The sequence below is a fragment of the Exophiala spinifera genome (genome assembly GCF_000836115.1).
Source record: "Exophiala spinifera strain CBS 89968 unplaced genomic scaffold supercont1.5, whole genome shotgun sequence".
NCBI lineage: Eukaryota > Fungi > Ascomycota > Eurotiomycetes > Chaetothyriales > Herpotrichiellaceae > Exophiala > Exophiala spinifera.
Window position 1 is genome coordinate 2,398,442 of NW_015622517.1, and position 19,513 is coordinate 2,417,954.

Below are 19,513 nucleotides of genomic sequence, written 5' to 3' on the forward strand. Positions count from 1 at the left end.
CGCCCTTCGTCGACCATGTCACTGACTGACTACGGCAGCAACGGCAGTCTTTCCTAGCTTCCCTGTAGAGCACGTATGATCCAACCAGCTGGTCATACTGCCTCTTCGGATGGAGTCTACTCGCCCTCTACCTCTACCGCTGAGGGGTCTCCTCATGCCTGGTCCTTATGGCCTCTTTCTTGACCCCAGTACCCAAGGCCCGCGCTATACTATATCCATGTAAAAACGCCCGCGCAAGGCTGAATCTACTGGCTCGCGGATGAGGGTTCACTACCGTATTTCGTTATTCCCGACATGGAGTCAACATCCCGTGATGCTTTTTCACCTGCTACCCAGGTTCTTGGCCCTGTGAGTTACCAGCTGACCATAATGATTGAATCTTGGACCCTCTTTACGCGATGCCTGGATGCCTTACTTATACAGGTTCTCTCCTCGTCCTCAAGTCCAAGGTATGCGCTCTTCTTCCACCAAATGCTCTGTCTTTTTCGTGCAATACTGTCCGCTTATCCCTGTACAACACTTACCATAGCACCAACTGTACCAACATTTCGACAGGAAGAAATCTGTAACTAAAGGTTACCCGCATGAACCTACAAAGGTTACAGGGGTCTCTTGCTTACTTTTGCCACAACTATGTCTTGTATGTCTCGACCGGTCTTCTCTGATGGCCCAAGAGCCGTTCAGCCAGCCTATCGACGAGCTTCAGATCCTGAATCTTCCACAACAACCAATCGCAACCCTGTGTCTCAACAACCATCATGCAGTGGCGACTACTATCACAAATGCTATTGTGGCTGCAAGGGTTGTGGCTGTCACACCTCGCCTATCACAGATGAAGCGAACCATCATCGCCGTAACAGCCAGAAGGGTCGGGCTATCCCAATACCGGAGAATCCAGTGACAGTTCTTCCCTGGGCTCCATCATCTCTCAGTACCATCCACTCAAATGACCAGAAATTCAGCTTCGACAACAGTTTCGAGGTGGGCGACACTTATTTGCAAGCAGCCGACGTCGCTCAACATGAAGTTGACTCCACTATTGAACATGATGAGGATGATGACCCATGGACAACTGGTCAGTACCTTAGCCGGCCAGACGATATCGAGCTAGAGAATTCGTCCAACATGATTGGGGCTGAGGATATGGAATACGCCTCAATGTACGTAGAGGCCGGGGGACCCAGTTCTGCAGAGGACTCTATGCTCTCGAGCCAGTACGAAGCATCATTCCGACGCTCATCCGGAAGTGTCACTACCTCGCAGTTGATCAATGGTATCGGGGATGCCTTTGCAAGCCAGCTTCCTCAATCAGCAGCGGCCACGATGGAGTGCCAGCATACCAAGACGAGGCAGATGTGTCAAGTTTGTCGACACTATTGAGGCCGGACCGGGTGCCAGCTCTGAGCCGGGAGAGGGGCGTGGTCTTTTCAGCAAGCTCTACTGTCAACAATGTACTCTGTGCTTTGGTCTTGTACAACTGTTCTTTTTCTTCATGGTGGCGGTTTTCTCTTTGGTATTCTCAACACTTGTACAACAGCTACGAAGTTGGTGGTCATTGACGAGGACAACAGTGCTCAATTTTGATCCCAGCCAACCCGGACGCATGGTGTTTTTGGACGGCAGTCTTCTCTAGTTAATGATTTCAGAACTTTAGCAAGCGCACACATATCTGTATCTGATTTACTTGTTGGTCAAACTCATCTGCATCTGCATCGTAAGCAATTGAGGATTATTCCACAATCTTGTGTCCTCGTCCCGTAAGGCTCCGGACTCACTCCACCCAACGCTGCCCCTCCTGAGTGCGGCTGCTCTTCGGGGCGCTGCAATGACGCAGCTTCTCCAATAACTGGAACTTCTCAGTTGCAGGTGAAACCTCCCAAGTTACTGCACGATCAACACATCTGAGTGTCTTCGCCAGCCTTCCACCGTCTCGGCTGTTTGCCCCGGATTCCCATACACCTGATCACAACCCATTTCCACCGCCGACCGGCTCGTAATCTCATCCGCACGGCTCCAGTACCTCTCGAGAAATTGCAAAGAACCAAGCGGCGCGCACCCTACGCGATGTCTCCCCCAGCAATTATAGCCCCGTCGATATTGAGTGCCGACTTTGGCGCGCTGGGAGGAGCATGTTCAAGAACCATGGAACAAGGGGCCGACTGGCTTCATGTGGACATTGTATGTGTCGTCTTTTTTGTGACAGCCGCGGGAGGTTTGGGCGAAGAATGTCGGGCTGACGGCGCTTTCCACTCTAGATGGACGGGCATTTCGTGCCAAACATGACCTTTGGAGCTCCCGTTGTCTCCATGATTCGCACACATGTCGATCGGCCCAAGACCGCTGGAGGAAGAGGCACGTTTGATTGCCACATGATGATCGCAGAGCCGCATCGGTGGGCTGCCACATTCCGCGACGCGGGATGCGATCTGTACTGCTTCCACTACGAGGCAGCCGTAACGTCCGTCGCGGCTACAGAACCTGCCGACAAAACCACCACACGCAAGACGTCCCCGAAAGAACTGATAAAGTATATCCACGATCTGGGCATGCAGGCCGGCATTGCCATCAAACCAGACACGAGTGTAGACGTGCTGTGGGACATCTTGGAGAATGAAAATGCCGCAGAACGACCGGATGTATGTGTCATGATTCCTCAGGAGTGATACGAGGCTGTGTGGGAGAGTAGAGCTGACATGTGGCAGATGGTACTCGTTATGACGGTTCATCCTGGATTTGGCGGCCAGAAGTTCATGGCCAGCGAGCTACCCAAGGTGTCCGCGCTTCGCAAGAAGTACCCCGAGATGAACATCGAGGTGGACGGTGGGTTGGGTGAATCTACGATAGATCAAGCGGCAGATGCTGGGGCCAATGTTATTGTTGCTGGGAGTGCTGTGTTTGGGGCCAAGGATCCAGGTCAAGTCATCAGCGCTCTGCGGGAGGCTGTAGAGAAGAGAAGAGGAGGGAAGTTATAGTTGCGGATCAGAGGAAGTATAGAGTTGGACGGGGTTTTTGTTACGCTGAGAGCCAGGGCCATTGTGGCCGCTCGACGTCTAGAAGCGAATACCAACATTATTTTTGAGAATTCGCTCCCACGATTCCCTGAGATCGCTTTATTATTATTCGATTTCGCGTTGCATCATCCATTCGAGAAACGTGTGCGAAGGCATAGCCGCCATCTAATCTTCTCAAATTCGGCGTGGCAAGTCTGTAATCGTCAAAGGCGATCTCAACCACCCAATCTGGCTTGATCGTGGTCCTTGGGGGCAAAGCTATCAACGATGCGAGACAGCCACTCAGGCCTCGCCATGGTGTGATAGTGCTTTGGAGAAAGAAGGCAAGGGTGTCTTGACGGTTCGGACCAACCAAGTGGAATTCCCTTGAGGATGTTGCGTCCCCACGGTTTCGAAATCGCCATCGTGCCTTTCGCTGCCTCGGAGCCAGCCTGACGCCCGAATTTCGCTTCTTAAAGGGCCCGGGGATCAAGCTCAAATGTGATTGCACGGGGCGTATCGAGCTGGCCTTAACCGAGGTTTCTGCCGGGGGCCATTTCCATCTCCACATACAGCCCAACTAGGTCAATCACCGCGCCCATTATCGATGTACATGCGTTATACGACTGACTGGGACCGTATCCTCACGTGGCAGGGCGATCATGATGGCATGTATCTGACCCATCCAGGCAGCAAAGTGGGCGGACCGCTCGTGAAGCTGACAAACTCACTGGCGATCAACAACCCCTGGAATATAAATCATCTCCAACGTAATCATCTACCCTTACAAAGTACCCAAGAATTCAGCAACAACAGCAGCAGCAGTAGACAATAGTATTCTCGTCATAATCACACCATGACAGATATACAACCTTTCACCATCTCCGTCCCCGACTCTGCCCTGTCTGATCTCAAGACTCGTCTCTCTCTCGCACGATTTCCAGACGAAATCGACGGTGCAGAATGGGACTATGGAGCTCCTTTAGCCGACGTCAAACGGCTGACAGGCTACTGGAAAGATAAGTACGACTGGCGAGCGGCGGAAACCAAACTTAACGAGCTTCCCCAATTCACGACCTCGATCCAATGTGACGGGTTCGACACACTGCGCATCCACTTCATCCACGCCAGATCGAGCAGGAAGAAGGCTATCCCGCTGCTCTTCGTGCACGGGTGGCCAGGGAGTTTTATCGAAGCGACGAAGATTTGGCGCCAGCTGTCATCACCGTCACCATCGCCAGGATCCGACGACCTAGGGGAAGACGCGGCGGCGGCGGACGTACCGGCGTTCCACTTCGTGGCTCCGTCTCTGCCCAGCTACGGCTTCTCCGAGGGCGTGAACAAAAAGGGCTTCGCGCTAGCCCAGTACGCCGAGACGTGTCACAAGCTGATGCTCAAGCTGGGCTACGAAGAGTATGTCACCCAGGGCGGCGACTGGGGGTACTATGTCACGCGGGCCATGTCACTCCTGTACCCTCGGCACTGCAAGGCGACGCACATCAACATGGACCAGGGCCACGCTCCGAGCTGGACGAGCCACCCGGCGCTGGCGCTGCAGCACGCGCTCACGCCCTACTCGGACGCGGAGAAGCGGGGGTTGGAGCGGACAAAGTGGTTCACGGAGCAAGGGTCAGGGTACCGCCTGCTGCAGTCCACGAAGCCGCAGACACTGGGGTACGCCATGGCCGATTCCCCCGTGGCGCTGCTCGCGTGGATCTACGAGAAACTGCACGACTGGACCGACTCGTACCCCTGGACCGAGGACGAGGTGTGTACGTGGATCAGCATCTACTGGTTCTCCACCGACGGCCCCGCGGCGAATCTGCGCATATACTACGAGGTCACGCACCAGTGGGATAACCCGGCCACGAGGGTCACGAGGGATAGGGCCTTGGAGTACATCGGGGGCGGGGTGAAGTTGGGAATCAGCCATGCGCCGAAGGAGTTGAGGGTGTTGCCGTCGATCTGGACGAGGGGACAGGGGGACGTGGTCTTTGAGAGGACAAATGACAGCGGTGGGCACTTTTTCGCGTGGGAGAGGCCAGAGTATTTGATCAAGGATGTGAGAGACATGTTTGCTAAGAAGGGAGGTGGTGCCTACGGAGTGGTGAAAGGGTTGGACGGGTATTAGATTTGAGGATCGGGAGCTTGTCCGGTCAAAACGCCCCATTGGCCTACCCTGCAGAACTGGTACAATGGGAACCATCACTTCTACCAACCTTCTGGAAAAGGATGTGAGCCCTTAAAGTTTCAAGTTTGAGGAATGGCTCTCTCCTATTGAAGAACAATTGGCACTCGTCACGACGGGTGCCCCGAAACTACCGGCCTTAATGGCGAATAATCACTCCTTGCCACTTGACCCACTCTCCAACGTCAGGAACAAATTCCTCATCCTCAAAGGCGGCAGAGGTGATGTTTCTCCCAAAGAGTCTCTTATTCAGACTTGCCAAAAGACCTGGCATTGCTTTTCTTATATTGTTGAGAAATTGTCGATCATTGAATGTCTTGTTGGTAGAGAAAGTAATTGCATCTACAATCTCGGCCTGTCCAACTCGATGAACACGGGCAACCGCTTGCTCGCCCGTGGCTTTTGATGGTGGAGGGTCGAGAAAGGCTACGTGATGGCAGCGATGTTGGAGATTCAGCCCACAGGAGGTGATGACATATGAACCAATGAGCACCATTGGCTCATCTTCGCGGTTGAATAAATGCTGAAGATTGCCTTTTTGGTCGCCTGTCAACTGTGCATGGTAAACACCCGTGTTGGGATCTTCATAGCTTGTAGGATACTGAACTATATATAGTACCTGCTGTGCTGGAAGAGATGCAAAAAGAAAAACATCACACTTGGTGATTGGGTGAACTGGAAGGGTCGACTGTACAAGGCAGACAACAAACGCCTATCGCCCAACCATAACCAGCCGGTCATGCTGGACATGAGGTACTGATGAATTGTAAGCCTAGGGGCCACTGATGGACCATGGTGGAGGCTTCACTATGGAGTTAGAGAAGGCGCCATTCCCTTTCAGGGGCGTTTTACGCATTTGACTTTTGGACCCACTCCCGCGGGTTCCATCCGCAAACGCTTCTCTGTCTGTCTGCTCGCAGTGCTCGGACTTTGATGGACTTCATAAGTAACTTGAGACGGTCTGCGTGCGCAACAAGGGGCCAGGCAGCAGCCATCAGGAAATGAGAATGTTATAGAACACGTTGTTGGCCGCGTTGCAACTTCCGTCCTCCCCTTTATAAATTCAGAAAAGACGACATTCCGTACGTACCTACCGATGGAGGCCACCAAAAGAGACCAGCACTATTTGACCCAGCGAAGCTCTTCATAAGCGGTCGTCACTCTCTCACGTTATGAACTGAGTTGTGAAAGATTACAGGCATGGGCAAACTCAGGGAGGTTCAGGCCTTCGAAAAGTCGAAGGCATCGCCTTCATCGCATCCGTCTGTAGATCCTGCCTACGATTCGGATACTTCGACGCAGCACCTTCGCGAAGTAGTGATGCACAAGCTATCTTTCTCGAGTATGCATAGTTGGGGTTTGACAAAATCATCTCTGATCTATTTTATAGGCGACTTTACGCTCAACTTGGACATGATCAAAGGCCTCGACGAACTCTCGAGGGGCATCGAGGCTAGTTCCTTCACAACAGCTTCGGAAAACACACGGACGACTACTTTACCGAGCTACCAGTCGAACCAGCCCGTTCCACCACTTAATATCGTCATGCAGGTCGTTGGGTCTCAAGGTGATATCCAGCCATTTGTCACCCTGGGCCTGGCGCTCCAGAAGGAGGGCCATCGGGTCCGCATAGCAACACATCCAGATTTCCAGGCCTACGTTCAAGGCTGTGGCCTCGACTATTTCAACATTGGAGGTAACCCCGCAGGGATGATGGCGTACATGGTGAAGAGCCCGGGTCTCTTTCCAACACTAGGGTCCGTCCTTGAAGGAGAGGTTCGTCGACGACGCCATGAAGTACGAGATATGATGACGGCATGTTGGAAGTCTTGTTTCGAGCCGCTCGAGGCAGGGAAGTCGGCGTCAACGAATACCAGAGCAAGAGCGTTGTCGGACGCTTTGCCCTTTGTCGCCGATGTTATCATCGCGAATCCGCCGTCTTTTGCTCATATTCATTGTGCAGAGAAATTGGGCATACCAATCCACATGGTCTTTACGTACGTACCTTGGTTCTGGATCTCCAACTTTGGTCATTTTCTGAAGCTTAGCGGGTTGATAACAGGATGCCATGGTCGCCGACAAGAGAATATTCTCACCCGCTGGCCAACCTCAAGTCAACGAAGCTGGATGCCAAAGTCGTAAACTTACTGTCTTATTTTCTTGTGGACGCAATGATCTGGCAAGGCCTAGGAGACGTCATAAACCGCTTCAGGTGTGAAACTCTAGGACTTGAGGCCATACATCCTTCTCAAGCGCCCGGGCTCATACACAGATTCGGAATCCCGCATACTTACTGTTGGTTCGTTTGGTACTTGATTGAAATCATGTTGAAATTTGCTGATTCTGGGCCAGGTCTCCATCTCTCATTCCAAAACCGATGGATTGGGCGCAAAACGTCACTGTACCAGGCTTTTTGTTCAGCACACAGGCCAAAGCGTACTCCCCACCACAGGCACTTCTGGATTTCCTCGACGCCAAACCTGCCCCGGTGTACATTGGCTTTGGCTCAATAGTGGTTGACGATCCGGAGCGCCTTACTGCTCTCATATTTGAAGCTGTCCGCCAGGCTGGAGTTCGAGCTATTGTTTCCGGGGGCTGGGCGGGGGTAGGCGCCACGGGCCACTCTTTACAGAGCCACGACGATGTTCGTGACGTTCTTTTGATATCTTCCTGTCCTCACGACTATCTATTTCCTCGAGTATCCGCCGTTGTTCACCACGGCGGCGCCGGAACTACTGCTGCTGGCCTTGCCGCAGGAAGGCCGACAGTCATTGTGCCTTTCTTTGGCGACCAACCATTTTGGGGCAAAATGGTGCATGATTATGGTGCAGGACCTCCGCCCATTCCATTTGGCGAACTCACAGCCGAGAAGCTGGCGGCCAGGATTGCCACCGCAGCCACCAGCCCGGTAATGGCTCGATGTGCTGACCACCTCGCCGAGCGTATTCGCACCGAAGACGGGCCGCAGGGTGCCGTCGCCAACTTTCATAATAATCTGCCTCCATCGATGTACGACGGCGGCAATCTGTATGCTGGACAAGTGGCCGTATGGCGCCACGGTTCCCTCTCGAGGAAGCTCGGAGTTGATGTTACCCTTTCCGCGCTTGCAGCTACTGTTTTGCGCAAGGAGAAGCTTCTAGACTGGAAAGACTTGCAATTGAACCAGACTTGCGAATACAATATCGGACAACTAGGGCCGTACGAGCCGGTACTCGGCGCAGTTGGAGCCGTGAGGGATCTGCTCTATGACGCCCTGAGAGGAATGGGGGAAATCTTGTTTGACGTGGTGCGTGTGCCGTATGTTGGCACTCAGATGATACGCCAATCTCGCAAGAATGCTCGCATGGTGGAAATGGAAAGTCGACTCATTCTTCAGGGAGGTGACCACAATGCTGCTGAACGAGGGAATCACGGCGGGCCTTCCAAGGCAGACGAAGGCGCACCGCTCTTGCGAAAGGCCACGCAAGACTCCTGGCGCGAAGGGTCAACGACCAAAAAGACTGGGTTCGTCGGTGAAGGCGCAGTCAAGGGTACTCTGCGCATAGGCAAGGCGGCAGCCAGGGCGCCGGGCGCGTTCACTTTGGCAATGGCAAGAGGCGCGCACAATGTCCCCAGGCTCTGGGGAGACACCACGGTTCGGACGCAGCGGCAGGTCACAGGCATAAGCAGTGGTGTGAAGGAAGGGGTAAAGGTGCGTTTGGCTTTTTGTTTTTTCCTCCCTGCGACTTGAAACTTAAGCTTGGTCGACGTCAATCCCTGTGGTGATTTAGAACGAACCAAACCTTAAGCTAATGTGGGAACTAGGAGTTTGTCTTTGGCGTTAGTGACGGTATCACCGGTCTCGTCATGCAGCCTGCGCGAGGGTTGATGGATGATGGCCTGGTGGGCCTCGCACACGGTACTGCCAAAGGGATCCTAGGCCTCCCTATCAAATGGTATGCCGCAGCCAGTGGGATAGTAGGGTACCCTTTGAAAGGGATCGATGTTGAGGTCACGGAAGCTCTCCGGGGTGATCGAGGGATGAAAGCGATCCGTCAGTCGAGAGTACAGCAAGGAGAGCTGGCGTGGATTCAGGCGAGCGACTCTACCAAGGACGCCGTCATCGAAACATGGAAATCTCTCACATTGCGCGCGCAGAGCACCAAGTACGACTGAAATCCATCTTGAAGAGATCACGATCGTCCTATTGCCTCCAAGGTCGAGCTAACGAGAGTTAGTGGGAGATATCGGAGTCACAGAAGGCGCCGAGGCTGAGATGTGTTGATACCATGCAGGTATAACATGAGATTTTTGTCTCTTCTCATGGAAAAGGTATTGGTTCTACTTGTTTATGTTCAGAGACATTGATAGATATAGACTGTGGAATCTGGATAATATTACGTAGACCTAGATGAATATCTGGCCTTACACCCTTTACACCTTCTTCTATAGGGCATCTATTTAGGAGATTAAGATCTCTAGACTATCCACAGAAAGTTTATGTCTATGGAAATTTATCGTGCTTCGATAATTCTATATTTATACCCTGGATCCGCCACTCTAAATTATTAAATCATGTAGGATCTGAGTATAGATACGGCACTTGAAAGTCAATATTAAAGCTCTAAATCAGTTCCTCCGAAAACGTCTTCAAGTACTTCATTCCCGTGTCGCACATCAAGGTCACCACTGTGGCATCTTTGCCCAGGCGCTGGGCAAGTCGCAAGGCGGCAACCACATTTGCTCCAGTTGACGTTCCGCAGAATATTCCCTCTTCCCTGGCTAGACGAAACGCCATTGCCTTTGCATCGGCGGTAGACACGCGCTCGATGTCGTCCGCAATGCTGTCGTCCCAGAGCGGTACCACATAGCCTGCTCCGATACCATCGATCTTGTGTGATCCCGAGGGCCCTCCGGAGAGAACGGCAGACTCTGCGGGCTCCGCTGCAACAATCCGAACTCGCCCGTCGTATCCGCGGAGCGTTTTGGAAATCCCTCGAATTGCAGCTGCCGTTCCTACGCTCTGCACAAACCCGTCCAGCCGTCCATCTGTCTGAGTCCAGATTTCCTCCGCAAGCTTTTCGTAGGCGCGGAGCTGGTCCTTGTTCTCCATTTGAGCCGTGATGTACGCTCCTGTCTGATCGGCGATTTTGTGAGCTTCACGAATCATGTCCCTGGTCAATTTCTCCGTCTGCTTGCCGTTGTCACTCGGAATCAGCGTCAGAGTGGCGCCCAGAAGTCGCATGTGATCAAGCTTTTCTTTCGAGAAAGCATCCGAAGAAACGAGATGGAGAGGATGCTTTTTCACAGAACAGATGAGCGAAAGTGATACTCCAGTGCTGCCGCCGGTGTATTCGACCACAGCTCCACCGGGTTTCAATCGGCCATCGGCCTCTGCACCTTCAATCATGGCCAGGGCCATACGATCTTTCATGCTGCCCGTTGGATTTCGACTTTCTATCTTCAGAAAGATGCGTGCGCCATTATCAGGTTTGATATGGTGGAGTTGAACGAGCGGCGTGTTGCCGATTGTATCTAGGATAGTAGTGTTCTGAGGGATACTCATTTTGGACGCTGAGAGAGCACTGGTTGGGCTGATCTCATAATTTGGTTCCGGGTCAATCTGCCAACCTGGTGTTTGCTGAGACTTGAATCGAGAACTACCTGAGGTAGTACTATCGATTTCTCCCCCGATCCTTGGAATATATAGCATGCCACTACCTATTATATCATCGAGGTGTACGACGCTTAGATTAGTGATGTGGAGGTGCGATCAGTGATCTTATGTTGGAAACACGCCGAAAAGGGTATTTGTTTCTTGATTACTGATCAGTTGAATAGGAGCTCCTTTCTTTACGCGCCAACCACTTACACTTGGCACCGATCTCAAAAGGTCGGTCTGGGTCTAGTGAACTCATTTATTGACAGAATGGAACTTCTATGATACGTACTCTCGGGTTTCTAGATTAGTGAGATGTATCTGGCAATGTCCGTGGGAGCCTTGAGTCTTGTGCAGACGAATCAAAGTACGGAAGCGAAATGACCAGTATCTTCAACGAACAGGCGCAATCAGGCTATGAATTACTGGGGATCTCTAGAGGACCAGGGCCCCGTTCTTTCTCGAAAGTCCTGAGCCTGAGCCAGAGAAAAAAGATCCGCGCATTATCCACAAGGTTTTTACAACGGCCGCAAAGACTGTGTCGGCAAGAAAGAATTACTCTGCCGACCATCGATACTTACAATAACGCCAGACCCCGGGACGGCCATGACGCGGACCTGCGCGGAACAGTTGCCGATTGGCCTCCTGCATTGAACGTCAGTTTTCATCGACGATGTTGAGGCCCTCATCTTGGACGCAGTCCGGTTACCATGGCGGGGCTATTTTTCCAGAAGTTGACCGCGACAAGGCAACATTATTTACGCCAGATGTACCTAGCTTTGCATGAACAGTAACTTACGTACCTCTATCCCTCCTTGAAAGCTAACGAAATGACAGTCAAAGAAATGTGGATAATACAAGCCTAAGATCGGGCGTGGAGATTGGTTACTATCATACACAGGTGCTGCCCCGAAATTTCGTCAATCATAACTCGGTATAATTGGGGCTCTTCTTTGTTTCCGCCAGAAGTTTGCCCGTTGCCCCCATTCAGGACCAAGAATAAAGCCGCCCCAACGTTCAAGTAAACTGGGACAGAATTCCCAAGAGAATTCGTTCAACCAGTCTTTTCCCCATACGATGATCTGACCGGTATCTTCGATATCGCATGCGATTGTACATGCGTCTGTGAGGAAAGAACTAGCGTTCGCCGGGCCAACCATTATTAATCGATCTCTAAGACTGGGGGAAGGGATCAAGTCTATATACACATCGTGAGGGACTGAGAGTTGTAAAGACGTCGGCTTCAAGGGATTTGGCAATGTTGATTTTAATGCTGCCAGAGTGGCCAAGTGCATTTGGGAGGTTGAAGGTACTGAAATTTCGAGAAGAGGACTAAACATGGTATATAGATTGCGTCGAATGTCGTGAATGTTATGAGGGGACATCAGCACCGAGTTCGCGGGAATCGTGCTTACGCTCGATGCTAGTGTCGTGGTGAGTGGATAAAGGGTAGATGGTCCGAATTCCGGTGTATATGAAGCATTTGTGGGTATCGATCCCAAATAGTCCGGATAAAGTGCCCCGTAGTGGATATCCTTCGAAGGAGATGGTGAGATCGTCGATATATGAGAGGTTGCTGGAGATCTATACGCTGGAGATCTATAGGCAGCTTTGAGGGATTCATTCTCCTGTGAAAGGAGCTGGAAATCACGACGAAGTCGCTTGACGTTCTCGACTTGGATACTGTTGGATACGGCCTGTGCTGCTTCGAGGTTACGAAGATGTTCTTTGCGCCGTTGACCTGGTGTACATTAGTGGATGTACGAGGGAGAGCTCGCCACAGACAAAGCGAAGCGTGACATTCTGTTGTGGTCACTTACGAAATGCTCGCTGAGCATTTCTATTATATTCTCTGTATCATCGTGAGTGATTCCGGCCAATAGTCAATAAATTGAGCTCGCAAACCAACCTCTTCTTCGATACTTTGTTGGCCTCGCTGTCGGCTGCTAAAAGTGCGACAATGGAGACGTTTTCATCGCTATTGATGCAATGGGAAGCAGACTGTGTAGCGATCGACATCTTTCATGCACCTCTTGGTAGCTAATGGTTGGCCTAGGTGTCACAAGCGGCAGTTTCCAGAGGGACCGGTGTGATACGACTACGGCCTCTCTTTGAGGGTAGTTCTCGATATCAAACGAACCTACTAGCAGTCAAATAACCCCTCAAGAGTATTTAATAAGAAGACTTAAGAACTCCTCACCACAACCGGTTTACAAATTTGGCATTGACACTGGGATCCGTGCTCTTACTTCCATGGAACTATTGAGAAAAGGTATAGCAGGGCAAAACTGACAGGGCCCACCACCTCAGTTCGCATAGTGAAAAGCAAATTAGAGTTCATCGCTGCTCCCTTGGCGAAGCACTGTCCATTGGCATGCCGGGGACCACGAGGTGGTCAAACCTTCTCGGTATAGCCCTCCTTTCCGTAACTGACGTTTCAACGATCAATCTCTGTAGGAGCACATCCCCTAAACACTTATCCTATAATCAGGGGTAGGGTACACACTAATCCGAATATGCTGGGTAAGGAATCATTGGTTGCGAATGTAGGCTTTGGGAGACCAAGTTTAACCATAGACTTCTGGTCTTCCCGCATTCCACATCAGGGCATCGGAAAGTGTTACAGGTCATGCTCGAAATGTAGGCTTCAATCTGCAATCTGACAACGCTAACACTGTTACTAGTTCCTGGCTCCGTGTGCTTCGACTCTTTGGGGGTTGCTGTAGAAGACGCCACCGCTAAAGAGTGGCAGGACAAACTCATCTTCGGAAGCCTGTTTCGCCGGCAAGGGGTCTCAAGGATGTCGCTTCGGCACTCCTCGTTAGGGTCTCTAAGCGAGGGGCCCAATAGTGGACAAGCTACACTGGCATGATCACCGCACAGAGTCTCTTCTGACTCGGGAGCGGACAGAAGTTCGGCCGCCCTTGATGGTGGAATATCTCCGGCTGGTATGAAGGCGGAACATGTCTGGTGCCAGCGAGGGTACAGCAATCGCTCAACTGAGGAGGATTCTATGCCTTTGTACACTCACACAAACGAGCGGTCGTTATACTGTAGCTTGACGATGCCCAAGAAAAGTTGTCACACTATCATGTCTCCAACTTCCCAAGCACGGTACGTCAAGTTCTTGTCGGCGGATTCCGACATATGGCTAACATTATAAGCTTCGACATCCGACGTTTCACGGCATGCGAGGCGATGTTGGGCGAAGCATTGAATAGGAGCCCTGTAATTGCTCTGTACTTCAAAGGCGCCCTGGCCTGCAGATCCACTGGAACACGACTCGTGAAGTCGTGCGTACGAACCTTAAGTGAACGCCACCGACCACCCTAGCTTCATGCTGACCCTTTGTTCGTCCCTTTCTCAGAGGTGCCTTCCATATGTGTTGAATGGGGGTTTGGCAGGATCAATAACAAAGTGCCGAGAGCGTTTCGTGTTGTAGAGGTTCTTCCGGCGTCGATGCATAGCCTAGAGAGAAAAGCCTGGAGTATCGAGCACCAGAGATACGGCAAAGTTCAAACGACAGCAGGCCGCATAATGTCTTTCAAAAGTACATCCGCTCCTCCTATAACGCTATGCTGTTGCCGGCGCTCGCTTGCAGATGGGGTTCACAAGAAGGAACTGTACGGCATATCCACCAGCCTCTCGCCAGCACCTCTCCGAAACACTTGCGTCCCTTGCATAATACCAATCTAGCCTTCCTCCTGGGGTCTTCTACCCTGTCGTATACTTCTCTTCGTGCCTAGAAGTTAAGCGAAATCACTTCTCCTGTGGTTAGTAGGGGTTTTGAGTCTCATTCCCGAACGGAACAAGCTACCAGCAGACGATACAGCGCCGATCCGCGGTAGCTATTAGTAGATAGGCCAAGCGGTATCTCTGCTTGTCACATAGGCAGATGTAACTGTACTGTCAATTGAAATCCAGGCTTTCCACATCCTGACATCGTCCCAGCGGCAGGCCGTGACAATACGTCCGTACTAGAATTGTGGCTGGCGATGCTTAGATTGTACTTACGTACATGTATGGTACTCAGAGACTACGAGTGCCGTTCCCAATTGACTCGCTGCCGAAAGATGAAATCAATGGCCCAGGCCATGACGATAGCTAGTAGGCGGATCCTGCGTTTGTAGTACGCCTACCGACTGTCAAGCACTCTGTTCGGATTGATCACGATCAAAGAAATTATTCACGCCTTACGCTGCAGTTAATCATTCGCATGACTACTATTTACTCCTTTTCGGTGTTGTTCTCGACATCGAATAAGTTGATGAGCCTGGGCCGACCTCTTCAACGTTCTTGACGTAAAGTCTTGAGAACTTCTCACTCGGGTCGACTTACGAAGTCCGCATTAGCGTCAGGATTTATGCTCCTGGTTTACGCCATTGTCTAGTTGTGAAAACATCCACAGCGATGCGGATCAAATTGGGCAAGGCAGAACAGACAAGGCTCCACATATCAGCTGCTTAATTCGTGTCATTTTGCATAATGGGAACCTTAATTAGATCCGCGTGTCCTGCTACCAGGCCGTTTACGGAGCACAGTGAGTTTTTACGCTGGAACCCTCGGGATGATCCCAAGATGGCCACCCTTTCGAGCATTCTCGGCTATTGGCTTTCCAAGAACCGATCCCGTCAGGCAACACCCCCCCCGCAACATTGGTCCTTGCATTACTAGGGCGAAAGTAATACGTGAAACTGATCTTGAGGACATGGGCGGTTGACGATCGAGCTTGACCGTCAGTTCTCTGGTCTTGCCTCATTTGGTATCAATGCCTCAGTGGGAGGGACAGAAAGTGCTTGAAACCAAGGGGCAAGATGTGTAATCTCGCAACGCTTCTTCTGACACTCTTCCGCGACTTCATGTGCCACGATTCCTCTGGAGTTGGTTCCTAGGCATGCATCCTCTAACCCAGCAGAAGAAACTCATCTTCCAGTCCTGCTACGGCGGGAATGGCATCAGATAAACTAGGTGTAGCTTGTTTACATGAATGCCTTGAGGATTAGCTTGTTGTCGGTGGGCTCCGACACGAGGTTCACGGTGACTATATCATTAACCGGTAGTTCCCGCCATCCGGGGTGGTGGCGGGTGGAGGAGGCCAATACGATTATACGAGGATGCCTTCGGCTATCCGAGCCCTGTGTTGTACAACAAATTATGTACGTCCGAGCTCGCGGATCCACTCCCCGTAAAATCATGCATCCTTACGTGATGGCGGTTGGGAGGTGGCAGTAGTAACCTTAAAAGAACGCCAATCATCCCCTACTTCGTTCAATTCTTCCGGTCATATTATGACTCTCCCTTTTGTGCGCCGGATGTCTTGGATGAGGTGTTGGCCGACGTCCTTGACAACAAACTACTGAGAGAAATTTTTCGCCTTAGAGGTACTTTTGGAACTGATGAAGAGCCAAGAGACAAGCCTAGAGCCTCTAGAGCCTCTAGCGCCGGAAACACAGACATCGCTGGCATGCCGCAGACCAATCTTGCCTACAGTACATCCGCTCCTTGTTTACGCTATCCAGCGGTCGGCGCTCGCTTTCAGCTAGAGTATATGCGCCATACGAATATCCACAACCGTCTTGCCATGCGCCGCTCGATGAAGCTTGCGTAAGCTGCGGAGAATCGAAGTTCCCCCCCTGAGGTGTTCTGTTCTGCTGTATCCTTCTCCTTGTGCTTTGAAGATGAGTAAAGCCACTGCTCCTGTCATTAATGCCCTCTGTTGATTTATTCGAATCTATCTCGCGGCGATTGGAGCTCTTTTCTCTAGTCAGCACGTCCCACTTCCGCCTAAAGTCTTTCGTCGACGTCGAATGGCCATCTCTGTTCATGATGACTCCAGAAGACATTTGTCAGTGAAGGCCTTCCACGCAGTTCAGGGAACACAGACCATCAGTCTCCTTTCGCCCTGACACTAGTCAATCAATCATGTCTCCGCATCTGGGCATCTGGGCCTAAAGTTGGCGTGTCCAGCCTGAAGCCCTTTCCTTGACGCTTACCAGGTGTATGATCCAAAACATTTTATGGCCTCAGCTCAAGGGCTAGAGACTGCTTTCTATCCACCGCAGCACCTGGCCTGGAAAGACATGTCTCAAGCACGGCCGCTGTGCCTGGTGTTGCACTGTTGCGGTCTAGACTCGTCGGGCTGCTGCCGCCAGCTACATATGGTAAAAACAGGGAGAAGTTCGGGTACCTGCAGAGCCAGGCGATTCCAGAAGACTATCTAACATTCAATTTAGATGCTGAAATGGTGTTGTTGATTGACGTGAGCCTATCAAGTCCTGATTTCCCTGGTGCATCCGCTTTCATGGTGTCAGTGCCAATCGCTTCTTTTTCGATGAGAATTGTTGACTTACAATAACTTACTTACGAAAAAAGGAGGATGCCTGTGCTTGCAAGAGAGTTCACGGATATTGAAACTAACGTTTGTCGCCTGTCGCACGCGGCTCATTTCTCTTCAATTTGGAGTTCTTCACTCGCAGATGTCACAGGCCAGGTCAATTTCAGAAGTACGGTGCGTGACGGAGAGGCGAAAATCACTTTGTGTGAAGTCTAGCTCTCAAATTTCGTGGAGATTGGCAACTCTTCAACAACTTTAGCCTCCTGAGAAAGTACAAGAGACACTTTGAGTATATAATCTGGTTCACTCTGCACTTCAATTCTCAGATTCAACAAGTGCCTTCTTCATACCCTTGACGGACCAGAGACCCAACCTTTTCAAGGTCATCTGGGGTTCGTCATGACGCTCTTGAGGACGCCGCTTCTTACGGCGCTTCTCACGGTGCTCAGCTCCAACTCGGTCATTGGGGAACCACTAGCGACGATACAACCTTGTCCAGAGGCAACGGGCCTCCATGTTGCGCCGATCACTGTGACCTCTCAGTATCAACCTGTTGCGACCTGCCAACCAAGCACAGCTTGTGTGAAAGGACAATGCTCGACGATATATCCCTTCACAACCTATCCTTTCGTCTCCACCACCATTCCGCAGGCATGGAACGGAACAACAACCCAAAATGTTCTTGTAACAGATGTTGGCCAATTTGTCAAGGCCTCTGAACACCTCGAAACTATCGCAATTGTCACGGCTGCGCCCTCTGTGAACAGGGCAATGTGGCCAGGCTGGCTGAACCGTCACAAAAATGCTGCAACTATTGACAATGCCCTTACATATTTCGAGACCGTTACTAGGCAGGCCGTTGCTCCTTTCAGTGCTCTTGGACCTATAGCAATTCCCGGATGGGAGGGCAGCGGACTGTGCAAGAACTGTTTAGGCAGTGATGGTAGCAAGTACCAGCTCTTCCAGGTTGTTGAATGCCGTTATGGATCTTTTGCACCTGGCAAACCATTTCAAGGGTGTACAGAGTGGTTCGAAACAATCATCGAACAACCATCCACTACTATGCCGGTAGAGGCCATTTGCTCAAGTACAGGAACTATTCCTCGAGCTGGCGTTTATACTTGGACCTTTCCCCAGGTGGTACCACCTGTCACCGTCACAAAGCCTCCCGTGGTTGTCACTACGACCATCAATGGGCAGCCTTTGGTTACGTTGAAGCCCACGTTCCAAGTGATCCCATCACAATCTTGGAATGCAAAAGTTACAGGCACTTTTACCGCCGCCACAACCTTTGTCATTGAGGTGACCGTTACCAAGGTGTTTATTTTCCCGGTGTCCTGGGGAACTAGCTCTGCAGCATTATCCAACAGCATCCCAATTCCGACACAGTCGCTTCCAGGTCCGAGCAACCAACATGGATGGTGGCCGTTTCCCATTGGTCCCCATGGTCCCCATGGTGGTTCCGGCTGGCCTGGTTCTTACGGAGGTGGTCATGGCTGGCAAGACTGGAATCCAACCGTTTCCAGTTCGATCTCCACAAGCACCACTACATCCACAGCCTGGAGTAGTAGTGGATGGCTTGACTGGAGCTCACAATTTTCCATCACAGTCACCTCAAGCGCGACTACATCTACCAGTCGGGGGAGTTCGTCCACTTTAAGTTCAAGTGGATCTGTCGGACCAATCAGTGGCTCAACGACCGCAACCACCAGCACACGCCAGTCGTCCTCAATGACAACTACTTCAGGATCTGGCTCATCCACAGGAGGGCCCATATCAGGGTCTACTACTGGCTCGGGCTCGGGCTCTTCCACCGGTTCAGGGACCGGACCCAGTTCGTCAACAGGAGGGTCTGTTTCAGGCTCTACAACTGGCTCCGGAGGGTCTGGCTCATCCACAGGAGGGCCGATCTCAGGCTCTACAACTGGTTCCGGCTCAGGCTCAACCACAGGCTCAGGATCATCTACAGGAGTTTCTACCTCAGGTTCAGGCTCGTCAACTGGGTCTGGAGGCTCGGGCTCGTCCACTGGTGCGCCGACATCAGGTTCAGGCTCATCAACACAAGGCTCAGGCTCCTCGACAACTGGTGGTGGTGGCGGCCAAGGTTCATCGACTGCCTCTACGTCTCAGTCCGGCTCGTCCACGCAAGGCTCAGGCTCATCCACCGGCGGGGGCTCAGGCTCATCAACTTCACCTACTTCTGGACTTGGCTCGTCTACCACAGGCGGCTCAGGAGGCTCTGGCTCGTCTACTTCAGGTGGTTCAGGAGGCTCAGGATCATCTACCACAGGTGGTTCAGCAGGTTCAGGGTCCTCCACCACAGGCGGCTCAGGAGGCTCTGGCTCGTCTACTTCAGGTGGTTC

General features: G+C 51.7%; 8 protein-coding genes across 8 annotated transcripts in view; 5 read left to right on the plus strand and 3 right to left on the minus strand.

Moving 5' to 3' along the window:
- Positions 1-633: 633 nt before the first annotated feature.
- On the plus strand, positions 634-1,380 carry PV08_07436 (uncharacterized protein; the record flags this gene model as incomplete). Its single annotated transcript, XM_016381766.1, has 1 exon — positions 634-1,380. The coding sequence occupies one exon, from the start codon at positions 634-636 to the stop codon at positions 1,378-1,380; it is 747 nt and encodes a 248-aa protein (XP_016234868.1).
- Positions 1,381-2,064: 684 nt separating this feature from the next.
- Positions 2,065-2,972, plus strand: PV08_07437 (ribulose-phosphate 3-epimerase; the record flags this gene model as incomplete). Its single annotated transcript, XM_016381767.1, has 3 exons — positions 2,065-2,178; positions 2,256-2,636; positions 2,703-2,972. The coding sequence occupies 3 exons, from the start codon at positions 2,065-2,067 to the stop codon at positions 2,970-2,972; spliced, it is 765 nt and encodes a 254-aa protein (XP_016234869.1).
- Positions 2,973-3,846: 874 nt separating this feature from the next.
- Positions 3,847-5,121, plus strand: PV08_07438 (uncharacterized protein; the record flags this gene model as incomplete). The annotated part of the gene is made up of 1 exon (XM_016381768.1): positions 3,847-5,121. One exon carries the CDS (start codon positions 3,847-3,849, stop codon positions 5,119-5,121), a length of 1,275 nt encoding a protein of 424 aa, XP_016234870.1.
- Positions 5,122-5,317: 196 nt separating this feature from the next.
- On the minus strand, positions 5,318-5,919 carry PV08_07439 (uncharacterized protein; the record flags this gene model as incomplete). The annotated part of the gene is made up of 2 exons (XM_016381769.1): positions 5,318-5,784; positions 5,838-5,919. 2 exons carry the CDS (start codon positions 5,917-5,919, stop codon positions 5,318-5,320), a joined length of 549 nt encoding a protein of 182 aa, XP_016234871.1.
- Positions 5,920-6,378: 459 nt separating this feature from the next.
- On the plus strand, positions 6,379-9,333 carry PV08_07440 (uncharacterized protein; the record flags this gene model as incomplete). Its single annotated transcript, XM_016381770.1, has 5 exons — positions 6,379-6,520; positions 6,569-7,175; positions 7,241-7,477; positions 7,531-8,869; positions 8,983-9,333. The coding sequence occupies 5 exons, from the start codon at positions 6,379-6,381 to the stop codon at positions 9,331-9,333; spliced, it is 2,676 nt and encodes an 891-aa protein (XP_016234872.1).
- A 448-nt stretch (positions 9,334-9,781) lies between these two features.
- On the minus strand, positions 9,782-10,723 carry PV08_07441 (uncharacterized protein; the record flags this gene model as incomplete). The annotated part of the gene is made up of 1 exon (XM_016381771.1): positions 9,782-10,723. One exon carries the CDS (start codon positions 10,721-10,723, stop codon positions 9,782-9,784), a length of 942 nt encoding a protein of 313 aa, XP_016234873.1.
- Positions 10,724-11,736: 1,013 nt separating this feature from the next.
- Positions 11,737-12,835, minus strand: PV08_07442 (uncharacterized protein; the record flags this gene model as incomplete). The annotated part of the gene is made up of 3 exons (XM_016381772.1): positions 11,737-12,557; positions 12,637-12,668; positions 12,726-12,835. 3 exons carry the CDS (start codon positions 12,833-12,835, stop codon positions 11,737-11,739), a joined length of 963 nt encoding a protein of 320 aa, XP_016234874.1.
- A 4,714-nt stretch (positions 12,836-17,549) lies between these two features.
- The window catches only part of PV08_07443 (uncharacterized protein), a gene marked incomplete at both ends in the record, with an annotated part of 3,044 nt that continues 1,080 nt past the window's right edge, over positions 17,550-19,513 (plus strand). The window contains one exon of the mRNA XM_016381773.1: positions 17,550-19,254. Within this exon, the coding sequence (XP_016234875.1) occupies positions 17,550-19,254 (1,705 nt within the window). The remainder of the gene's footprint in view (positions 19,255-19,513) is intronic.